At 44.3% G+C, this 24,818-nt stretch overlaps 1 protein-coding gene and 1 non-coding gene across 2 annotated transcripts in view; one reads left to right on the top strand and one right to left on the bottom strand.

Annotated features, from left to right (window-relative positions):
- LOC126203100 (uncharacterized) overlaps positions 1-24,818 on the top strand; it is an 88,832-nt gene that overhangs the window by 37,215 nt on the left and 26,799 nt on the right. The window contains exon 2 of the mRNA XM_049937341.1: positions 74-159. Within this exon, the coding sequence (XP_049793298.1) occupies positions 74-159 (86 nt within the window). The remainder of the gene's footprint in view (positions 1-73; positions 160-24,818) is intronic.
- Trnas-cga (transfer RNA serine (anticodon CGA)) lies at positions 12,014-12,088 on the bottom strand. The gene has a single exon. It is a non-coding gene; the product is annotated as a tRNA-Ser (tRNA).

The raw sequence follows: 24,818 nt of genomic DNA, 5'->3' as shown, positions 1-24,818 counted from the left end.
TCCAGATCGGACAGCGCAGCCTCTTCCGCCGCCGCTGTTGTTGTTGTTTACAATGTCCTGTGTGGTGTTGCAGCGGCTGCTCGTTTTCACCGCGGCTATCGCGACCGCCATCGCAGTGACGCAACGGCCTCGCCACGCAGCAGACGCAACCGGCGACCTGTGAGTAACGCCAAGCAGCTGCGTAACCCCGGCCGCACTGCAGCGAACGATAGAAATCTCACGTCTATGAGGGGCCGCCAGCGTAGCTTGAACAGCGCAAGCGTTAAGCCGTATGCTGCATCTGGCAGATAGCTACCAGAAGCTATGCGTAACTCTCAGCATCTTTCGTCTAACTGAAAACGGACGTGCATATAGAAAATGAGTATCTTTCCCAGATCCTCAGCAGTTGGTGAGAGGACAGATTCATTACCTTCAAACAAAGCAGTATTAAAAATCTTTCACTGTACTAAGTGCCAGGGTAACGGGGTTGGGGGGGAGGAGCACTGGAGTGGTTGGGCTGAAGCACTTTTTTATTTTTCAGTTTCGTTTCTTTAAGTTTTTCGAGTTCGACTCAAACTTCATCAACAAGTATCTCAATCCGATGCCAAACTGGACCACCTGACGTAGTTGTTGTGAGCCAGCGCCAGGTGAGGAGACCCGCCCATCTCGACCAAAGGGACGTCAGTAGCAATGACAGCGCGCCACTCATGTGCTGAGAGACCCTACAAGTGTAAAGCGGACGCATTGCCACAGACTCCTGTACATCTAAAGTGGCCTGAGTCCAACTAACACCTCTGAGAACACTCTAAAGATCGAATAAAAATATCTCTTCGAACAATATGCAACTTCAACAACTGCAATGAAAAGTCGTTTGATATAAACTTCAAATTCACAGACCTCATAAAATGTTAAATGGGAAAGCAACCTCGATTACGAAAGGACATTGACCGTAACATGGCCATACACATAGCACACACCTGATGTATCCAGTTAGTACTACAGTTGAGTACACATTAATAAACTGCAGCGGCCACCTTATGCCAAACCCAAAGCTACTTTACTGGAGCGCTCACTAGTAACTTCGCTGGACGAAAAATTAGACGATATAAAAGAAATTGAAATGCCGAAGACAATTCGTTAGTAGAGGAAGTAGCAGAAGCGATAGGAGAACACCTCAGACAAGCCACCAATCCCAGGACAAAAGAAGTGTAAAAAATGATTACAGGCTAAGAAAACATGTAATTAAAAGCCAACGTTAACTAAAATGGTGCGGAGATAACCCTACACTCCTCACGATTTACGCTGAGAGACGATTGAACCGTGAATTTACTTTCAAAATCTTTTCTTAAAGAATTTACTTTATTTACTAGCGATTCATCAAGAACATTAACACATTTAATCACACTATGTGAGCGTAGAAGTAGTTGCCAGTGGGTAACTGATGAAAACAAATTAATTTTCAACAAAAGGAAATTTTATTCCTAAAAACCCTTCCCTTTAAAAAAAAATTTAAAATTATAATCAGAAAGCACCCTCTAAATATCAAGTTACAATTTATTCAGAGGCAGAAATAAATTTTTTTTTTTTTTTTTTTTTTTTTTTTTTTTTTTTTTTTTTTTTTTTACAGTATGAGCTTTCGGGCTGAGGGCCTTGCCGCTCCCTTTTAACACGGCCGTAGTCACGACCGCTCACAACAACCTCTGAAAGAGTACACTGGTGCAAATCTGCAACACACCAGATTACTTTAAACTAAAAATTTTTAACAACTCACACAAACACATAAACTATGCACCCCGTAGGAGGGATGGGAACGGTACAAAACACTCGGATTAAAATAATTACTTGCTACCGAAAGTGTAACTTGTTTTTAAAAGAAAACTCTTACGGTGGAAGGTTGGCAACTTTATATACTAAAATGACCATTTAAATAAAAACCCATGAAATGCAGTCTTAAATAAAATGTACAAACATGATCTACATTACACATATACCGGCTCTCAAGATGATAGGCAAGATAAAAACATATTTCTGGAATTCGCCCTATATACATTAAGCAATAAATTCGTTAGCACCGAATCCGACAAACATGACAGAGGCAGCTATTAACGTACGGCAGTCAGATAGACACTAACTGCCTAACAAATGCGGACGAGAGACAAAGCTGGAGACGAGTGACTGACCAAGAAAACAAGTAGAATTTAGCAAGTAAATGAAACAACATATCACGAATCACTTACCTTCTAATACACTGCGATGTCTGAGGAAGACCTGGCGCACCACCCCCAACTCGATCTCGCGAACCGTCTGCTGCCAGCCGCTTCAACAGACGCCGTCTCACGGCGTAGCAGCTCGCACCGGCCAGACCGATGTCGTGGGTTGGCTCCTGTTCCTCTCGTGTCGGCCGCGAAGCCACTACCCCTCGCTATACGGCGCGGCCCACTCGACTGACGTGGCGACCTTACATGCGCCGACGCTCAAGACGGACAAGTCATCTTGTGTCACAGTGCGCGACCGACCAACCGATCGATCCAACCGACAATGACGATTGCCTGAACAAACTCGAGCAGACTGGTGGTGTAACACATACTAGCACTCCGGGCGACAGACAGACACGGCCTAACCATGTTCTATAAGATCACTGTAAAAGATAAGAAGAGAACATTCTGGGAAAGAGAAGGAGACAAACTAATGGAGGAAGCCGCAAGAGTTCCGTATATTTTACTAAGCCCCAGAGCACTAGCCGAAACACATTACATCGATACAAAAGAATGTCAGACGCATTTCCACGACATATTAAACAGGGAAGGACTGCAAGGTAGACCAAAGGGCAGACAGGAGACAATGCTACCAACTGCTACGGATTGGGTCCCTTTAGCCACAGAAGATGTCAAAGATGCCATTAACAGCACCAAGAACAAAACAGCTGCAGACCCTCACAGACTTTATAGCGAATGCTTAAAAGATATGGCCCAAATTGCAACTCCACTGTGGGCAAAACTCTACAAGTGCAGCCTCCATTCCAGAACAGTCAATAATAAAAGTGCTATATGGAGGGAAAGGAGACCCGAAGGAACCTAGCAAATACAAAGGCATAGCACTAGAAAACGTACCTTTCAAAGTATTCAAAAACATAATAACGGGAAGAATAAGCCAAACAATCGACGAACACCTACTCGAAAACCAGATTAAGAAAAGGAAGATTAAGACTGACCGCAATAGAACTCCTACTAAAGAGCGTATGGTAAGTTCTGTAGAGAGAGAAAAGTTTTATGTAGCATTCACAGAATTCACAAAAGCCTTTGACTTTATAAACTGAAACTAGTGATAAAGAAACTAGAGGGAACTATAAGTAGAGGACACGAATCACAAGCGCAATACTCTCCCACCAGAGCCGATATTCCAATCAAACGGAGTACTTCAGGGAGACTCACTGAGCCCACTATTATGTATCCTTACAGAGAAGAAACTGTAAGAATACAGCACAGGAAGGGTGTAATCTCATACCTATATGCAGGCGACATTGTAACAGGCCAGAATGACTTTGCAAAGCTACAAGAAGCAATAAATGATACGGAAGACTGGTGCGTCGAATACAACTTCGAAATAAGTGTGGCAAAAACAGGAACGATGGTGCTCAGAAAGAGAGGAAGAGCCCAAATGGTTCAAATGGCTCTGAGCACTATGGGACTTAACATCTGAGGTCATCAATCTCCTAGAACATAGAACTACTTGAACCCAACCAACCTAAGGACATCACACACACCCATGCCCGAGGCAGGATTCGAACCGGCGACCGTAGCGGTCGCGTGTTTCGACAGAGGAAGAGCTTCTGTATCAGCTGAGGCCTTCATATGGGAGAGAAAACTGAAGATCGAGCCAGACTTCAAGTACCTATGGGGCACGATAAAAACAAGTGCCAAATGTTTAACAAAACATGTAACAGAAAAAGCAATGCAAGCAATAATAACTATCCATGAAACATAACACGTTTCATCACTCAGCCTAGAGACCACAATGGAACTATTCAGAGCGACAATCGACTTACGACATAGAAATCATCGGAGTATATCTCACAGTGAATAACGTAACGGCCATTGAAAGAGTAAATCAACCTGTATAAAGAAAGCAATTGGAGTGTCCAAGACAAAAGGATCCGGACGTATACCTGCTGGCGAGGAAATTCTTCCTCATTGAAGACCTACGAACAATCCTGATGTTATCCAGCACCAGCCCTTCGGAAAGTCTACTAAAAACATTGAACAGGAAAGACGTACCTCCAGAATTTGCCGTTGATGACCGAACATGGACAAAGGAAAACTTCGAGATGAGACACTTGATCACCTGAATGCCAGTCCATGGTTTCCACCACCTTATTTACCTTAACACATTGTATCATTAATCAAATGAAATGGATGAAGGTAAACTGTCAGTGAATATGCAAACGTTACCAAATAGAACGCTGCACGAAACGGGTACGGTTAGTACATTAATATGCAAACCACAATATGTAAAATTTCTAACGTTGTGTATTATTATAACTGTACTTTTAACTTATGTCGCTGTTTTGCCGCAGTAAATTAGCTATGATTTACTAATAGGCACTAGGTGTAGCTTAATCTAAATTTCCAGATCGTAGCAGGCTACTGGGGCTCTATGACCAAATGTTGAGCGATTGACTGAGCTGGAGTTCCATATTTTGCACAACTGCATTTATTGAAATCTTTAAGAAAACTTAAAATGACCAGAATTCAACAGAATAAAATTCAGTTGGCAATGTACTCCAGCTCATGATGACTAGGTACTAACGTAATAATCAGCTAATGTTCCAATGACAATAGTTATTATTTCAGAAGCATTAGCCCTGCAGTTATTTCAATAAGTAGATGACTCTCAGTTAAAAAAACAGTAATTCCTAGCTATTCAACAGCTTAGCGAGTACCATTCCATTAAGACAGCATTAGCCAATATGCCTCTCAGTTATTGAAAGAGGTTTGCCAGCAGCATTTAAATCAGAAAAAAAACTTATGCTTGAAGTTACTTAAAATAGGCTCACACGTAACACTTAATTAAAAACAACAGCCGAACTATCCTGCAGTTATTCCACTTTCTTGAGAAACTGTTATTCTTTAGTTCTTTGAAACAGACCAGCACGTAACACGTAATTGGGACGTATCAGCCAATATATCCTTTAGTTATTCTGACAGGCTCGCCAGCACTTAATTCAGGAAACAGTGTACGCCAGGTAAGTAACACGTAACGGGAAAACTTTAACTTCAAAAATCGGCCAATATTCAAAGTGAAATCATGATCAGTAGAAAAAAGTTTTGTCTGTAATTCCCTTCAGTACGACAGTTAAGACAACATAGCAATTGAAGTTGCTTAATGACTATTAAGGTAATCATAACAAAATCTTACCAACACGTCCAACCAATGTGAGCAAAATACCATTCTAAGTGGTACAGTACTTTTAGCTTAATGTAATGATAAAAAAATTGTTAGCTTGCCCTGATCACTGTACGCCGGACGAGCGTAGCCCTCCTCCTAAATGTGAAAGGGATTTAGCACATCAGTTCACTCAGGTAATATGTGTACAAGTGAATCAAACCTGTGCCGAAATATAATTAATATCCGGCAATCACTTTTCTTATTAACAAGACCCGTATTTATCTTGTTCACTACAAAAGTGGCCTCGTGAATATATCAGTACACAAGTAAGTAACAGTGTCAGCAACGTGAGCCAAACTTCGATTCAGGAAATACCAGGCAGAAATGTCAAAGTCAACAGAAACACTCCGTGTGCTTCAAAAACAGTAAAACAGTCTGCCGGTGGACTCCATGAAGGAGCTCACCAAATACACTCCTGGAAATGGAAAAAAGAACACATTGACACCGGTGTGTCAGACCCACCATACTTGCTCCGGACACTGCGAGAGGGCTGTACAAGCAATGATCACACGCACGGCACAGCGGACACACCAGGAACCGCGGTGTTGGCCGTCGAATGGCGCTAGCTGCGCAGCATTTGTGCACCGCCGCCGTCAGTGTCAGCCAGTTTGCCGTGGCATACGGAGCTTCATCGCAGTCTTTAACACTGGTAGCATGCCGCGACAGCGTGGACGTGAACCGTATGTGCAGTTGACGGACTTTGAGCGAGGGCGTATAGTGGGCATGCGGGAGGCCGGGTGGACGTACCGCCGAATTGCTCAACACGTGGGGCGTGAGGTCTCCACAGTACATCGATGTTGTCGCCAGTGGTCGGCGGAAGGTGCACGTGCCCGTCGACCTGGGACCGGACCGCAGCGACGCACGGATGCACGCCAAGACCGTAGGATCCTACGCAGTGCCGTAGGGGACCGCACCGCCACTTCCCAGCAAATTAGGGACACTGTTGCTCCTGGGGTATCGGCGAGGACCATTCGCAACCGTCTCCATGAAGCTGGGCTACGGTCCCGCACACCGTTAGGCCGTCTTCCGCTCACGCCCCAACATCGTGCAGCCCGCCTCCAGTGGTGTCGCGACAGGCGTGAATGGAAGGACGAATGGAGACGTGTCGTCTTCAGCGATGAGAGTCGCTTCTGCCTTGGTGCCAATGATGGTCGTATGTGTGTTTGGCGCCGTGCAGGTGAGCGCCACAATCAGGACTGCATACGACCGAGGCACACAGGGCCAACACCCGGCATCATGGTGTGGGGAGCGATCTCCTACACTGGCCGTACACCACTGGTGATCGTCGAGGGGACACTGAATAGTGCACGGTACATCCAAACCGTCATCGAACCCATCGTTCTACCATTCCTAGACCGGCAAGGGAACTTGCTGTTCCAACAGGACAATGCACGTCCGCATGTATCCCGTGCCACCCAACGTGCTCTAGAAGGTGTAAGTCAACTACCCTGGCCAGCAAGATCTCCGGATCTGTCCCCCATTGAGCACGTTTGGGAGTGGATGAAGCGTCGTCTCACGCGGTCTGCACGTCCAGCCCGAACGCTGGTCCAACTGAGGCGCCAGGTGGAAATGGCATGGCAAGCCGTTCCACAGGACTACATCCAGCATCTGTACGATCGTCTCCATGGGAGAATAGCAGCCTGCATTGCTGCGAAAGGTGGATATACACTGTACTAGTGCCGAAATTGTGCATGCTCTGTTGCCTGTGTCTATGTGCCTGTGGTTCTGTCAGTGTGATCATGTGTTGTATCTGACCCCAGGAATGTATCAATAAAGTTTCCCCTTCCTGGGACAATGAATTCACGGTGTTCTTATTTCAATTTCCAGGAGTGTATATCAGTACCTGTTAACACTGTGAGCTTAACCAAACTTGGCTGGCTACACACACCACATACGCACACTCTTTCGTATCACAGACCTACTAGGGTACCGTCACCAGGATGCACTGAGGTGAGAAAGAACGTTGGATAGCGCTATGGACGTACACAGATGGCGAATGTATCGCGTACAAACGTTATAACAGGACAGCGCATTGGTGGAGCTGTCATCTCTACTCAGGATATTCATATGAAGAGGTTTCCCACGTAATTATGGCCGCATGACAGAAAATAACATGTTTTGAATTCGGAAGAGTTATTGGAGCTAAATGCGTTGGACATTTCACCTACCAAATCGTAAAAAAATGTTCCGACAATACCAAATTTTAGGCATTACCCCTCACCACGGAGAATGTAGTGTGCGACGGCCTTCACTTAACAACAGAGAGATGCGGCTGTTGTATACAGTTGTCAGGGCTAACAAAAGCAACGCTGCGTGAAATAACCGTAGAAATCAATGTGGGGCGTACGACGAAGGTATCGTTGGCACAGTGCGGTGAAATTTGGCTTTAATGCTTTAGCAGCAGACGATAGATGCGAGAGCCTTTGCTAACAGCACGTCATCGCCTGCAGCGACTCTCAAGGAGTCGTGACCTTATCTGTTGGATCCTAGACGGCTGGTAAATCGTGAACTGGTCAGACGAGTTCCGACTTCGGTTGGCAAGAGCTGGTGGTAGGGTTCGAGTGTGGTACAGAAAGGACGAGGCCATGGACCCAAGTTGTCAACAAGGTAGTGTGCAAGCTGCTGGTGACTCCATAGTGGTGTGGCCTTTGTTTATACAGAATGGACTGAATGCTCTAGTCCAACTGAGCCGATCGCTGACTGGAACTGGTTAATTTCAGCTAGTTGGAGATCATTAGTAGCCATTCATGTAATTCGTGTTCGCAAACGAACGCCATGTCACTGGGCCACAATTGCTAGCGATTGGTTTTAAGAACATTCTGGACAATTCGAGGTAATGAATTTGCCACACAAATAGTATAGAGATCAGTACGTGCACAAAGTTTTTGACAGGCAACTCTTTCGCAGTTATGGACGGCTGTGAAGACATGTCTAAATATTTCTGCAAGGGACTTCCAGCGACTTGTGCAGTCCTCGCCACGTAGAGTTGTTGCACTACACAAGGCAGGAGGTGGTCCGAAACGATGCTAGGAGGTACCCCATGAGTTTTGTCACCTCACACTTGATACAGCTCGCCAGACCAGCTGCCGCCAGTGCATTCACGAAGCTAGATGCACAACAGCCCCCTGTATAGTAGCGACCTATTCGTTCGCCCTCTGTGCTCTCTGCGTTTCCTACTCGCTACCCCGCAGGTAAACCGCCTGCGCGCTATCGATTAGGTTCAAGACCATACGGCAGAAATACTGAAAACTTAGGTTACTAGTTGGGACAATGCCAGTCATGGCACAGTCGTTAGCTTGATGGAAGTAAGAGCCAAGTTTTAAGGGAATATTTTGGCTCCACTATACTTATAACCTGAATAACTATCTTCTGAGTGTTAGGCCGCGTCGTCAGAAGATACTAAGCGAACTTAGCGACGTTTTGTCTCTCTTTGCGGCGGGTCCTCTTCAAACTGAATAAACTGCAGTGTTGTCGGCTTTATAATTTCACTGTCACGAAATTTGTTGCTGAGCTTAAAATGCATGAAAAACACAGTTCAGTGGAAACTTGGAAAACGCAGCAATTTTGGATAGAGCTTTTACTGATGAATCTTTTGTAAAGCAGGTGAATTAATGAAGAGGTGGTTCGGAAATCCCCAGTGCAAACTTCTAGGTCTTGTAGACGGGAGTGATTTCATAATATTTTGAATAGGAACCTATGCTCGGAAATTTACCTGCTACAGCCGTTTGAAAACATCTTCGCTAGATATGGTGGGGGATGGTTACGTAGGATCGGCTGATGTCATTTGACGTCTACCCTATCTTTCTGAACTGGTTCTTGCCTCATTCACGTGAATGTTAGAGCGACAAGGTTGAACACACAGCTGCAGAATACACCGACATGATCTTTATGAATGGCTAATATCAGCGTCACGAAAGGGATGCTCGTCGCCTTTATCGAGACGCCACGAGAACGCAACGGCTTCGAGAAAAGGTATCCCTTCACCAATAGGTGTGACTGCGGTTCTCCAAGAAGACGCCACACATCAGAGTAGGAAGAGGACATACTCCATCACGTTGAAGAGAATCCTTCAACGACTACACCAGCAGTTCCTTTGACTATTAATGAGTGGAACTGTAAAGCAAGTCCTGTACTGGGTCACAGCTGATCAACTACTTGGAAAGTGGTCGCGTTACCAGCTCGTTTTCGCAATAGTTGTTGCGCGGGTACCGTACGTTTCCGGATACGGGTTCTATTCAAAATATTATGTACTCCCTTCAATGTACAAGTCCGAGAAATTTGTAACGGTAATTTCCTGACACCCTGTACGGAACTTCAGTGGAGTGATGGATTATGACGTAGTGTAGCGAACAGTCCCTATGAGTCCACTTCTGAAATGTGCCATATCTGAGAGACACGCTTCTCTTGGAGCCCATCAGAAGAAATTTACAATCCAAGCCTTGGGATACAGTGGAAGTTTCGTAACGGTTAAAACAATGACATTATCGGCTGTAATGGGCAGTTATGTCCCACTGAAACATATCTGGAAATGAATATGAATGGCTGTCGACTTTCATAGAAAAGCACTTACTGTATTTCCAAAACGAGAGTTTATTTTAGTGATTATACCGTTCTTGTTCATACCACAGTAAATTTGCAGGCTTTGAATGATAAACATGAGGTCTAAACATTTGGTGTTCATTGGATTTGGCAGTTGCTTGACAATACTATTGAGAATCAAGCTGAATGTTCCTTAACTTTTATCTATCAGGGAAATAATTGTCATAGTGTGTTCCAGTTGCCTTCGATTTCATTTCTTTCCCAAACAGTCACAAAAAATTAATTTGATCTTTCTGTGATTCATAGACGTAATCTCCCCGCAGTCTTTACACTTTTGGAGCCTGTAATATGACTCATTTGTGATGTAAATTCAAGAACATAATGTAAAAACCTGTTCAAGGAACTTCGTATTCCAACCAATGCTTCTCAGTAAAATTATTCCTTAATGAAATTTGTTGCTAGTAATACATTGTGGCAATACTAGGAATACTAAAATCACTTACCTTGGTCCAAAAGGGGTCCAATATTCGGGGTGACACATTTTCAGTAAATTGCCAGCAGCCATTAGAAACTTGGTTTCAAATAACACACAGTTTAAACCGTGTTTGATAGGAAACTCCTTCTACACTATACATGAATATCTTAAATGGGACAGTTACACCAGCTTTAGTAAACATGGCCGGCCGCGGTGGCCGAGCGGTTCTAGGCGCTTCAGTCCGGAACCGCGTGACTGCTGCGGTCACAGGTTCGAATCCTGCCTCGGGCATGGATGTATCTGATGTCCTTAGGTTAGTTAGGTTTAAGTACTTCTAAGTTCTAGGGGACTGATGACCTCAGATGTTAAGTCCCACAGTGCTTAGAGCCATTTTAATCATTTTTTAGTAAACATGTCTGTTAGATTTCAGTTTTGATAGCATTTGGTCGCAATAGTCAAGATTAGAACTTGTGCATGATAAGTGTATTGAAAGTGAATAACCGTATTTCATTCCGACAATGTATTAATTCTGTAAACATCAGCAGTTACATTTTACTGTAATGTATTCACCTACTTTGACAATCTCCTGAGAATTGAAGAGGGTAGTGACTATTATATTCAACTGTTTTATTTTGTCTATCTTGTACTCTCTGACTTGTTCCAGAATCATCTCATTTTTTTGGGTCTATGGAACGAAACCTTAATCTAATCTAATCTTCTCATAACGTCGACATCATGACTGAGTGGCTCTTACGAACGAAGTTTTATAGGTCTGTTTTGACTACTGGAAAATTGCTCATGCAGTTGTAACATGACTAGAAGATAAGAAGCATGACTAGAAGATATGCCATCACCGCATGGTTCTATCGTCAAAAAAAAAAAAAAAAAAAGGCTAATAGCCGAGGTGAAATAATTCGCTGTGGTGATGGCCAGCCTGCATGATTTCACTGAACTGCCACGTGGTTTGTTTCTGGAATCATAAACGAAAAACGGAAACTATGTCTCAGCTAGCGTCACAGTTCTTGTACCGTTCGTCTCGACACCACGTGTGATACGCACAAGTACAGCCCTCAAGTCCTCCGCTAGTCTTCACGACAGCTACGTGGACATTTCCAGCATTTTCAGGTCACCACGCAGGATTCGACGGAGAATTCTATTACGGAACGTACATCTTCCAAATTTAATCGGCGACCCTCATAAACAACTGCATCCAGTCGCATTACCACGTTGTCAGACAGGGTGGTAAGCGACTGCGTTTCTGGGCACTGTCATACGACGTTAAGCTTTATGGGGTGATTACGCAGTCTCCTCATTCATGACGCAAACGCCACACGTCTCACTCCACCGGCGGTGTTTTCCACCTGTGTGACATCAAGCCAGTAGAGAAAAAAAGAGCGATTACTCGGTATTATTTCAACGAAAAGGACGCCATTTCTAGCATCAAAATAAGTCCTCAGTCTCAGCAGGATCGCTAGCGTTCTGTCGTCTGTGTCATCCCTGTCATGCAAACACAAAGAGTTCCCGCGTATTTTAAGGCAAACTGCATGTTGAAACTTCCTGGCAGATTTAAACTGTGTGCCGGACCGAGACTCGAACTCGGGACCTTTGCCTTTCGAGGGCTAGTGCTCTACCAACTGAGCTACCCAAGCACGACTAACGCCCCCTCCTCACAGCTTTACTTCTGCCAGTATCCCGTCTCCTACCTTCCAAACTTTACAGAAGCTCTCCTGCGATCCTTGCAGAACTAATGAAATACATTAACCTCAGCGATATTTCAGGCTGTATTGGGTTCCAAAGGTGAGCTCAGAGGACAGGCTCCCGCAGCGCCCCGTCCGTTCAGAAGCCACGTGGCCCGGACAGAGGCGTCCGCCGCCCCCACCACGGCAGCCGTGTCAAGGTCGGCAGACGGCGGTGCGCATCAGCCGGCCTTGGCCGCAGTGACCCTCTCGCGGGCGCTAAAATGAGTCCCGGCCAAGGCCGTTGCGGCAAGCTGAGTTCTTCGAGCTGGTCTCACTTGGATAATGGCGTAGACATGGCGCATAATGTGCCGCTAGAGAAGTCACATTACCCACGACACTAATGACATCCCATGTACTACTACATACAAGCTTCTGGGGGAGCCTACTTTGCGCTGCATTTGATTGTATAGTAAACCAATAGCGATGGACGAATGTGTGATCGCATGCAAATTAGGTAACCATGATACCGGCTAAATTTACAACAAAATACACGGTACAAATGGTTCAAATGGTTCTGAGCACATGGGACTTAACATCTCATGTCATCAGTCCCCTAGAACTTAGAACTACTTAAACCTAACTAATCTATGGACATCACACACATCCATGCCCGAGGCAGGATTCGAACCTGCGACTGTAACGGTCGCGCGGTTCCAGACTGAAGCGCCTAGAACCGCTCGGCCACCAGTACACGGTACTGTCACAATAACAGTAACAAGTGGCAGCACTAGCAATGGTGGGCGGGGGGGGGGGGGGAGGTTAGATTGGCGGGACAGTGTGGTCTTTGTTGTATTGTGGGAACGGGGGGTTATATCAGACGCCTAAAACCTCATGATCGTTGGCTTTCGGGCAAAGATAGGAATCATATCCGAAACGGAAGTCTGTAAACTGTTAACGTGACGCCGTGGTTAAGGTATACCATGCATGGTAAAATGGCACTATTCAAAGCCGGCGCGGACGCGACTATAGTGTAGGACGGGCCATAGATGACAGGGGTGAACGACGTCTGTAGAAATGTATAGGGCTAATAAAGGTGTAACTGTTGAACAACTGACCGCCCGTATGAATCAAGGGCCTACCAGTAACGTAACCTCAACGACCATTCAGCGTTCGTTGCTGCGTGTGGGACTCTGCAGCAGGTGTCTGGTTAAAACAGTCAAGCTGATTGCTGTTCATCTCCAACGGATACGCCAATACCGGAAGTCGACGTCCAATAAGGGGGGACAGAAGGCCTTTCCAGATAAGTAACTTTCGTGCTCGATCGGACTAAAAACAAACATCCTACACCAATCTTGGAAATGGACACAGGCCATCCTCGTTTTCAACAAGCGACGTTGAGCAGATGTGCAGAACTATAGACCTATATCTCTAGCGTCGATCAGTTGTAGAATTTTGCAACACCTATTATGTTCGAATATAAGGACTTTTCTGGAGACTAGAAATCTAATCTGTAGGAATCAGCATGGGTTTCGAGAAAGACGATTGAGTGAAACCCAGCTCGCGCTATTCCTCCACGAGTCTCAATAGGGCCATAGACACGGGTTCCCAGGTAGATTCCGTGTTTCTTGACTTCCGCAAGGCGTTTAATACAGTTCCCCACAGTCGTTTAATGAACAAAGTAAGAGCATATGGACTATCAGACCAATTGTGTGATTGGATTGAAGAGTTCCTAGATAACAGAACGCAGCATGTCTGGACGTAGTAGCGCTGTGGTCCCGTGGTTAGCGTGATCAGTTGCGGAACGAGAGGTCCTTGGTTCAAGTCTTCCCTCGAGTGAAAATTTTTACTTTCTTTATTTTCGCAAACTTATGATCTGTCCGTTCGTTCATTGACGTCTCTGTTCACTGTAATAAGTTTAGTTTCTGTGTTTTGCGACTGCACCGCAAAACCGTGCGATTAGTAGACGAAAGGACGTGCCTCTCCAATGGGAACCGAGAACATTTGATCGCAAGGCCATAGGTCAACCGATTCCTCCACAGGAAAACATTTCTGATATATTCTATACGACACTGGTGACGGCATGTGCGTCACATGACAGGAATATGTTGTCGACGCACCTAACTTGTACACTTGGCGAATGGGTAAAAAGAATCTTCTGCCTTGCCCGATTCAGGTTTTCTTGTAGATGTGATAATCACTCCCAAAAAAGTGACGACAACATAAGAGTTTGTCACATATACTGCAGCAAATGAATGCAACAGTTTCACAGTCGCACAGTTTTCCCTGTGCTCTGTCAAAACATATGTTTTTAACGTTTTCATATTTTTCCGTGCATAGATCGTCAAATCCTGCATATGTCCGAGCAAATCTGTACATGTCCTGGAATTTTGGAGAGCGAAGTTGATTATGTGTAAGTGACTGAACTTTGATAATTGTCTGAAAATAAAAAAATTAAACTTTTCACTCGAAGGACGACTTGAACCAAGGACATCTCGTTCCGCAGCTGCTCACGCTAACCACGCGACCACGGCGCCCCTAAGCTCATACTTTCCTTCATGTTGTCTATCTTCCACATGTACTACTCAGTTCGTATATTTTGCTTATTTTTTTAAAGTTCCACACAACTTCTTCCTGTTTTCTCGATTGATCTGTGTTCAGTTTTTCAAGGCCTATCCACTGTGCCAACGTATAACTAAATCTGAGGGGGTTGCGAAGGGGAGGTTCCCTTGTCAGTAGGAAGCTCAGACCTGCTATGTTCGGATACAGTGTTACTAGTGTCCTGCTTGACGCAGCCAAGTCATTTAAACATCTGGGCGTAACGTTGCAAAGCGGTATGGTGTGGAACGAGCATGTGAGAACTGTGGTGCGGAAGGCGAATGGTCTACTTCGACTTACCGATAGAATTTTAAGAAGGAGCCGTTCACATGTAAAGAAGACAGCGTATAGGACTCTGATGCGTTTGTACTGCTCAGGTGTTGAATACTGCTCGAGTGTTTGGGATCCGTATCAGGTCGGAAGACATGGAAGCAGGCTGCTAGATTTGTTACTGGTAGAATCTAACAACATGTAAATGTTACGGAGATGTTACGGGAACTTAAATGGAAATCCCTGGAGGGAAGGCGACGTTCTTTTCGGGTTATACTATTGAGAAAATTTAGAGAACCGGCATTTGAAGCTAGCCTGCGAACGATTCTACTACCGCCAACATACACTCCTGGAAATTGAAATAAGAACACCGTGAATTCATTGTCCCAGGAAGGGGAAACTTTATTGACACATTCCTGGGGTCAGATACATCACATGATCACACTGACAGAACCACAGGCACATAGACACAGGCAACAGAGCATGCACAATGTCGGCACTAGTACAGTGTATATCCACCTTTCGCAGCAATGCAGGCTGCTATTCTCCCATGGAGACGATCGTAGAGATGCTGGATGTAGTCCTGTGGAACGGCTTGCCATGCCATTTCCACCTGGCGCCTCAGTTGGACCAGCGTTCGTGCTGGACGTGCAGACCGCGTGAGACGACGCTTCATCCAGTCCCAAACATGCTCAATGGGGGACAGATCCGGAGATCTTGCTGGCCAGGGCAGTTGACTTACACCTTCTAGAGCACGTTGGGTGGCACGGGATACATGCGGACGTGCATTGTCCTGTTGGAACAGCTTGTTCCCTTGCCGGTCTAGGAATGGTAGAACGATGGGTTCGATGACGGTTTGGATGTACCGTGCACTATTCAGTGTCCCCTCGACGATCACCAGTGGTGTACGGCTAGTGTAGGAGATCGCTCCCCACACCATGATGCCGGGTGTTGGCCCTGTGTGCCTCGGTCGTATGCAGTCCTGATTGTGGCGCTCACCTGCACGGCGCCAAACACGCATACGACCATCATTGGCACCAAGGCAGAAGCGACTCTCATCGCTGAAGACGACACGTCTCCATTCGTCCCTCCATTCACGCCTGTCGCGACACCACTGGAGGCGGGCTGCACGATGTTGGGGCGTGAGCGGAAGACGGCCTAACGGTGTGCGGGACCGTAGCCCAGCTTCATGGAGACGGTTGCGAATGGTCCTCGCCGATACCCCAGGAGCAACAGTGTCCCTAATTTGCTGGGAAGTGGCGGTGCGGTCCCCTACGGCACTGCGTAGGATCCTACGGTCTTGGCGTGCATCCGTGCGTCGCTGCGGTCCGGTCCCAGGTCGACGGGCACGTGCACCTTCCGCCGACCACTGGCGACAACATCGATGTACTGTGGAGACCTGTCCACCCGGCCTCCCGCATGCCCACTATACGCCCTCGCTCAAAGTCCGTCAACTGCACATACGGTTCACGTCCACGCTGTCGCGGCATGCTACCAGTGTTAAAGACTGCGATGGAGCTCCGTATGCCACGGCAAACTGGCTGACACTGACGGCGGCGGTGCACAAATGCTGCGCAGCTAGCGCCATTCGACGGCCAACACCGCGGGTCGTGGTGTGTCCGCTGTGCCGTGCGTGTGATCATTGCATGTACAGCCCTCTCGCAGTGTCCGGAGCAAGTATGGTGGGTCTGACACACCGGTGTACATTGCGCGTAAGGACCAAGAAAATTATACGAGAAATTAGGATTCATACAGAGGCATATAGTCGGTCGTTTCTCCCTCGGTCTATTTGCGAGATGAAATGGAAAGGAAATAACATGTAGTGGTATAGGGTACCCTCTGCCACGCACCGTACGGTGGCTTGCAGGGTATCTATGTATATGTAGATGTGTGCTGCCAGTCACTAAAGTGTACGTTTTACACAAAGAAGCCTTTAAAAGTGACAAGTAACATATAAGACAAACAGTTTTAATGGTATTTTATTATTTCATCTGAAGTAAGAGCACTGAAAATGACAACCTGCTAAATAATCGAAGGAATTTCTTTTAGTCTTTTTCATAGAGGGCACATGGCAGATAACACAGTGGTGTGACATGGTGTATGTACACCATCTGTGCAACCCCAAAATAACTGCAAAGGTCAATGGAGAAATGTAAGTTAACTATTTCAAAATTAACTCCCATAACTGTTAATACTTTTATTCCAGTGTTAGAGAAGACGGCCAATACCGTCATGGAAAAACGTTTGCAGTTGCCTACGAAACCATGATTGTAGCTAGTCGTGCACCTTTTCGTCCAAAGCAAATCGACGGCCACGAATGTTTTTCTTGAGGGCTGCAAAATATGGAGAGGTAGTGGAGAGATAGGGACAGTACGGAGGATTTGTAAGGGCATTCTAGCGAAACTTCTGCAGTGTACTCGAAAGAACAAGCGCGTCAGCTTCGGGAAAATCATCATAACCTTTTTCTTTGACCGCGACGGTCTGCTGCTCATTGACATTCTGGAACAGGGTGCCAAAATTAACACACAGGGGTTGGTGAACACTTCGCAAAAATTGAACCTCGTCAAGAAGTCCAAATGCTCAGCAATGTTGACGGACGGCATCATTCTGGGACAGGATAATGTCAGCCCAAGGTTGTTTCGGGTACGCTGCAGAAGTTTTGATGGGAAGCCCTTAAACATCTCACCTATAGTCACGATTACTACCCATACGATTTCCATATTTTTGGAACCCTAAAGAAATACATTCGTAGCCGTTGATTTATGTTGGACGCAGAGGCGCACGCCTGGGTGCAGTCATCGTTCTTTAGCCAACTGCAAACATTTCTCCATCTTGTCTCACAGGGGATACATTTATTAACACTCACGATGATTACGTTCGTAACAATAAATAGTATACTTCCTTTTTTCTATATGTCTCGTTTCCAGTTGTCTTTCCGTTACATAATTTTATGTATATACCAGTCTTAATATTTACTATATACTTTTGAAATTTAATGTTTGGATGTAATAACTGACGTTGTTACTTTATCTCTTTTGCAGCAGCCTTAAAACTGGAGTTATAAAGCACCTATCTGGTGTGTAAACGCTACGGTCGCAGGTTCGAATCCTGCCTCGGGCATGGATGTTTGTGATGTCCTTAGGTTAGTTAGGTTTGAGTAGTTCTACGTTCTAGGGCCTGATGACCTCAGCAGTTAAGTCCCATAGTGCTCAGAGCCATTTGAACCATTTGGTATGTAAAACAATCATAATTGATAGCTGCATGGTGAATTATTTTCCTCTTAGTCACGAATGATTGCAGTTTTGGAACCAACACATTCCAGTTATATGACGAAAGGCTTCTACATTCACTTGGAAATCACTCCCCAGAATGTCGTCTCCCATCTACTGTCCATTAACGTACACCAGCTCATTTTGTTGGCACTAACCTTCCTGCTTCCTTACCTTGTTTCATGTCATACATCATGTTAGGCTCCATTCACATAACTATCTGTTCATCCCACTTTGCGGTAATGTCAGAAGGCGCTCGTAAATTAGGTATTGTCTCTATTGGAAATTTATACTTAACAGAAAAAGTCCAAGATTGGAGTCATTGAAGTGGCAACCCTCTTAACCTGGGATCCGCCGGTGTTCGGCGCAAGAAAAAATTCTCAAACAAAAAATAATATCTGTTGACGGGCAACTACAGATATGGTGATGGCAAACAAGAGTGAGTGATGGAAACGGATGAGAAAGAAATTAGCGGCGACACTCTGAAATATTAGAAACCTGATGCACTTGCCCATGTGAGCGGTAAACTAAGAAGAAGCTGGAACGAGTAATCATGAACCTTTTTCTTTCATATATAAACGGCTGTTTTTAAAATGATTGGAATGCAGTAATGCTAATGGTTTTTGGAATAAAATAAACATCTAATTGAAAATATAAAACGTTTAAAATATACATATGATTACTAACCAGCTATCACTGGTATACTGTATTTTCATCATATGTGAAGGATGTACCAACGATCACTGTTTCGAGCCAACAACCACAAGAGTAATTCTTCACAACTATTTCACTATAATAAGTCGGAATTGAAGTAATATCTGCTCTGGACTCACGTATGTCTAAATCGCACGTCTCCACACGATAATAAATGGTGGACCTACGTTTTCACATGTATTCAATCACAGATACAGAAACAGACACAAATATACCATTACAGTGTCGTTCATTTCGAAGTATGTAAGGTAGGTTACTTTCTGTCTCGATTTGGGAGAGTTACTGTGTATTAATGTTGCTAGTGCAAATTTCCCTACATGAAGCTATAAATGTCTCATGTGTTGTGAACTTGCTAAACTCTGCTAAACAATCAGTGCGTAGTTAGTTGTAAGTGTAATAAGAAGTAGTTTTGTCTAGGTTCCTATCACTCTTTATGTACAAATATATGCTTAGTGTGGTCTTTCATTAATATACCAACATAATGGCACAAGTGAACTAACCTCCAAAGAAAATATATTATCAAGCAGACTGAAACAGGTAATGATCAAGGTTTTCCTATTTGAGTCTTATACAATAAAGCGAATTATCCGACGGAAAGTGGTAATTTTTCCGCAGATTAGGAAGAGTTTTTGATTTTATTATTAACTTGAGGCATACCTGACATTATCGGAAAGTATGTTGCTCAAAAAATGTGTGTGAAACCTTATGGGACTTAACTGCTAAGGTCATCAGTCCCTAAGCTTACACACTACTTAACCTAAATTATCCTAAGGGCAAACACACACACCCATGCCCGAGGGAGGACTCGAACCTCCGCCGGGACCAGCCGCACAGTCCATGACTGCTTCGCTGTAGACCGCACGGCTAATCCCGCGCGGCGTATGTTGCTCTTACAGATATTTAAATGCCGCCCATACAGTATTATTCAGTTCAGAGAAACAATTCACCTGTTTGTTGTGAAAATGGCTGCCCAGAGTCGTACAACTTTTCCTTCTCACCTGAGGCTGAAGCAGTGGCCACACCCAAAGAAGATCTCCGACCATCAACTTGGTAGATGTTTACGCTGAGTTTAGAGGTTAACAACACGGCACCCCGTCTTCGGCTCACTCAATGAAAAATTAAATTAAAAGTATTCACCTTCAGATAGACACTTCGAAACAAATTTTTGACATGACAGTATGAAATCACTATTATAGTGGTGGAGATTCTTGGGGTTATTTTATAAGCACTCACAGTTTTCTGTGATTTCGTGGATACTCACTCAATAGTTCGTTTAATTGGAGCGGCATCTATTTATTCAAAATTTCACTTTGCATCTAAACCAGATCTTGGTCCTCAGAATAAGTGATTCTAAACAATAACCACCATTCGAACTCCGTTTTGCGTAAAACGATGATCGCTCAACACTCACTTTCTTTTATATTATTCCCTGACGCCATGGTTCACTAACTCTTCGTCCTCTCGGTCAAAACACACCGCTGTTATGTTCCATATACACAGTTACTGCTATTGCACCGCGTGCTCAAACATTTTGCACGAATTGTCTTATGTTTTCGTCAGGTTCCTCAGTGTTTGAATAGCTTGTGCACGTAAAACTAAGACCGTAATTGCAATTACCCGTCCGACATTGGCACCATGATGAGTCTCTGGAAGATTCTTCGTTACTTTTGGGAAGATCGGTCGAATTCCTTTTGAAGATCGCCCCTTTTACGTCTGCAATACACTCGTTGCTGTCTGTGTCTTCACTTGAAATTAGCTTTTCATTCCGTGACTATCATCTACATCTACATCTACATGGATAATCAGCAAATCACATTTAAATGCCTTTCAGAGGGTTCAACGAACCACCTTCACGATTATCTATTATTCCAATCTCGTATAGCGCGCGGACAGAATGAACACCTATATCTTTCCGTACGAGCTCTGATTTCCCTTATTTTATTGTGGTGATCGTTCCTCCCTATGTAGGTCGGTGTCAACAAAATATTTTCGCATTCGGAGGAGAAAGTTGGTGATTGGAATTTCGTGAGAAGATTCCGCCTCAACGAATAACGCCTTTCTTTTAGTGATTTCCAGCCCAAATCCGGTATCATTTGTGTGACACTCTCTCCCATATTTCTGGATAATACAAAACGTGCTGCCCTTCTTTGAACTTTTTTCACGTACTCCGTCAGTCCTTTCTGGTGAGGATCCCACACCGCGCAGTACTATTCTAAAGGAGGACGGACAAGTGTAGTGTAGGCTGTCTCCTTAGTAGGTCTGTTACATATTCTAAGTGTCCTGCCAATAAAATGAAGTCTTTGGTTAGCCTTCCCCACAACATTTTCTGTGTGTTCCTTCCAATTTAAATTGTTCGTAATTGTAATACCTAGGTATTTAGTTGAATTTATGGCTTTTGAATTAGACTGATTTACCGTGTAACCTAAGTTTAACGAGTTGCTTTTAGCACTCATGTGGGTGACCTCACACTTTTCGTTATTTAGGGTAAACTGCCACTTATCGCACCATTCCGATATTTCTTCTAAAACGTTTTGCAATTTGTTTTGATCTTCTGGTGGCTTTATTAGTCGATAACCGAAGACGGCTGCTCAGATTGTCTCCCAAATCGTTTATGTAGATAAGGAACACCAAAGGGCCTATAACACTATCTTGGGGAACGCCATCAATCACTTCTGTTTTACACGATGACTTTCCGCCAGTTACTACGAACTGTGACCTCTCTGATACGAAATCACAAATCCAGTCACATAACTGTGACGATATTCCATAAGCACACAATTTCACTACGAGCCGCTTGTGTGGTACAGTGTCAAATGCCTTCCGGAAATCCAGAAGTACGGTATCGATCTGAAATCCCTTGTCAATAGCTGTCAGCACTTCATGTTAATAAAGAGCTAGTTGTGTTTCACAGGAACGATGTTTTCTAAACCCCATGTTGACTGTGTGTCAATAGACCGTTTTCTTCGAGCTAATTCATAATGTTCGAACACAATATATAGGGTGGTCCATTGATCGTGACAGAGCCAAATATTTCACGAAATAAGCGTCAAACGAAAAAACTACAAAGGACGAAACCTGTCTAACTTGAAGGGGGAAAACAGATGGCGCTATGATGGGCTCGCTAGATGGCGCTGCCGTAGGTCAAACGGATCTCAACTGTGTTTTTTTAAATAGGAATCCCCATTTTTATTACATATTCGTGTAGTACGTAAATAAATATGAATGTTTTAGTTGGACCACTTTTTTCGCTTTGTGATAGATGGCGCTGTAATAGTCACAAACATATGGCTCACAATTTTGGACGAATAGTTTGAAACAGGTAGGTTTTTTAAATTAAAATACAGAACGTAGGTACGTTTGAACATTTTATTTCGGTGTTTCCAATGTGATACGTGTACCTTTGTGAACTTATAATTTCTGAGAAGGCATGCTGTTACAGCGTGATTAACTGTAAATACCACATTAATGCAATAAATGCTCAAAATTGTGTCTTTCCACCTCAATGCATTTGGCAATACGTGTAACAACATTCCTCTCAACAGCGAGTAGTTCGCCTTCCGTAATGTTCGCACATGCGTTGACAATGCGCTGACGCATGTTGTCAGGCGTTGTCGGTAGATCACGATAGCAAATATCCTTTAACTTTCCCCACAGAAAGACATCCGGGGATGTCAGATCCGGTGAATGTTCGGGCCGTGTTATGGTGCTTCGACGACCAATCCATCTGTGATGAAATATGCTATACAATACCGCTTCAACCGCACGCGAACTATGTGCCGGACATCCATCATGTTGGGAGTACATCGCCATTCTGTCATGCAGTGAAACATCTTGTAGTAACATCGTAGGAAATCAGCAAACATTGCACCATTTAGATTGCCATCGATAAAATGGGGGCCAGTTATCCTTCCTCCCATAATACCGCACCATTAATTCACCCGCCAAGGTCGCAGCCATCGAGGATTTTCTGTCGCCCAATAGTGCATATTATGCCGATTTACGTTACCGCTGTTTGTGAATGACGCTTCGTCGCTAAATAGAACGAGTGCAAAAAATCTGTCACCGTCCCGTAATTTCTCTTGTGGCCAGTGGCAGAAATGTACACGACGTTCAAAGTCGTCGCCATGCAATTTCTGGTGCACAGAAATATGGTACGGGTGCAATCGATGTTGATGTAGCATTCTCAACACCGACGTTTTTGAGATTCCCGATTCCCGCGCAGTTTGTCTGCTGCTGATGTGCGGATTAGCCGCGACAGCTAAAACACCTACTTGGGAGTCATCTTTTGTTGCAGGTCGTCCTTAAATGACGTAACTATCCGGCGAACGGTCCGGACACTTGGATGATGTCGTCCAGGATACCGAGCAGCATACATAGCACACACCCGTTGGGCATTTTCATCACAATAGCCATACATCAACACGATATCTACCTTTTCCGCTATTGGTAAACGGTCCATTTTAACACGGGTAGTGTACCACGAAGCAAGTACCCTCCGCACTGCGGAATGTTACGTGATACCACGTACTTACACGTTTGTGACTGTTACAGTGCCATCTATCACAAAGCGGAAAACGTGGTCCAACTAAAACATTCATATTTCTTTACGTACTACACGAATATGTAATAAAAAATGGGGGATCCTATTTTTTTTAAAACGCAGTTGATTTCCGTTTGCCCTATGGCAGTGCTATCTAGCGGGCCAACCATAGCGCTATCTGGTTTCACCCTTCAAGCTAGACGAGTTTCTTTCTTTGTAGTTTTTTCGTTTGATGCTTATTTCGTGAGATATTTGGCGCGGTCACTATCAATGGACCACCCTGTATCTTCTAAAATCCTACTGCATATCGACGTTAACGATATGGGCCTGTAATTTAGTGGATTACTCCTATTACCTTTCATGAATACTGGTGTGACCTGTGCAACTTTCCAGTCTTTGGGTACGGATCTTCCGTCGAGCGAACGGTTGTATATGATTGTTAAGTATGGAGCTAATGCATCAGCATACTCCGAAAGCAACCTAATTGGTATACAGTCTGGACCAGAAGACTTGCTCTCGAACCCGTAAACGCCTAAGAATTCTATTTCAACAGATCTCACTTTCTGTGAGTCCCCGCTATTAACCCTCCGCCTCCTCGCTTTTCACATTTCAAAGATGGTACTTTACCCTACTAGATCATAGCACTTCCTATCAAATGAACACTAAGTAGGATTTTCTTTTAAATGTAAGTGTAATAAATGTATATCTACATACTGAAAGGGCTGCGTGGTGGGATGGTTGGCAAGGTACTCGAACAAATTAATTCATACTATTTGAGATGCTTAACAGTAAGAGCCAACATTGAAAGCAACATAATGTATTAGCACGCTTACTGCTTTATTGAAGCAATTTACACCCTTTTATGTTTTCCGTTCTGGTAAACACTAGAACAATGAGTGCACAAGCAATAAAATACGAAAGAAATACTGAAACCATTACCCGCCTTAAAAGGCAATAGAGTAAAGAAACACAGTAACTAACTAAGCGCCTTCAGGGTGCCCAGTGTGTTTCAGTACAAATATAAAATAGCTATAATTAATAACTAACCTAGTCGTCAAGAAAGATAAACAAAATTTAAAAAACAGCTTTTGGCAACTGGCCGTGACAGCAGTCAGATTAAACTAAGGAAGCAAAGAACATCAGTATTTAGGTATCTGCGTCAGGTGGCAAACTACTTTCCAGATGAGTTACCAAAACTTAAAAAGCAGTCCTAGAACAGAACACTTCAGGAAACAAGGCATTGCACTGTTATTTAATATTTTAAATTCCTTACAATGTCAAGACCCACAACAGCAAGAGACTGCCTGGAACAC

The sequence above is a fragment of the Schistocerca nitens genome, chromosome 9 (genome assembly GCF_023898315.1).
Source record: "Schistocerca nitens isolate TAMUIC-IGC-003100 chromosome 9, iqSchNite1.1, whole genome shotgun sequence".
NCBI classification, from domain to species: Eukaryota; Metazoa; Arthropoda; class Insecta; order Orthoptera; family Acrididae; genus Schistocerca; species Schistocerca nitens.
The sequence above is the reverse complement of the archived record's forward strand: the minus strand, read 5'-3'. Positions and strand labels throughout refer to the sequence as shown.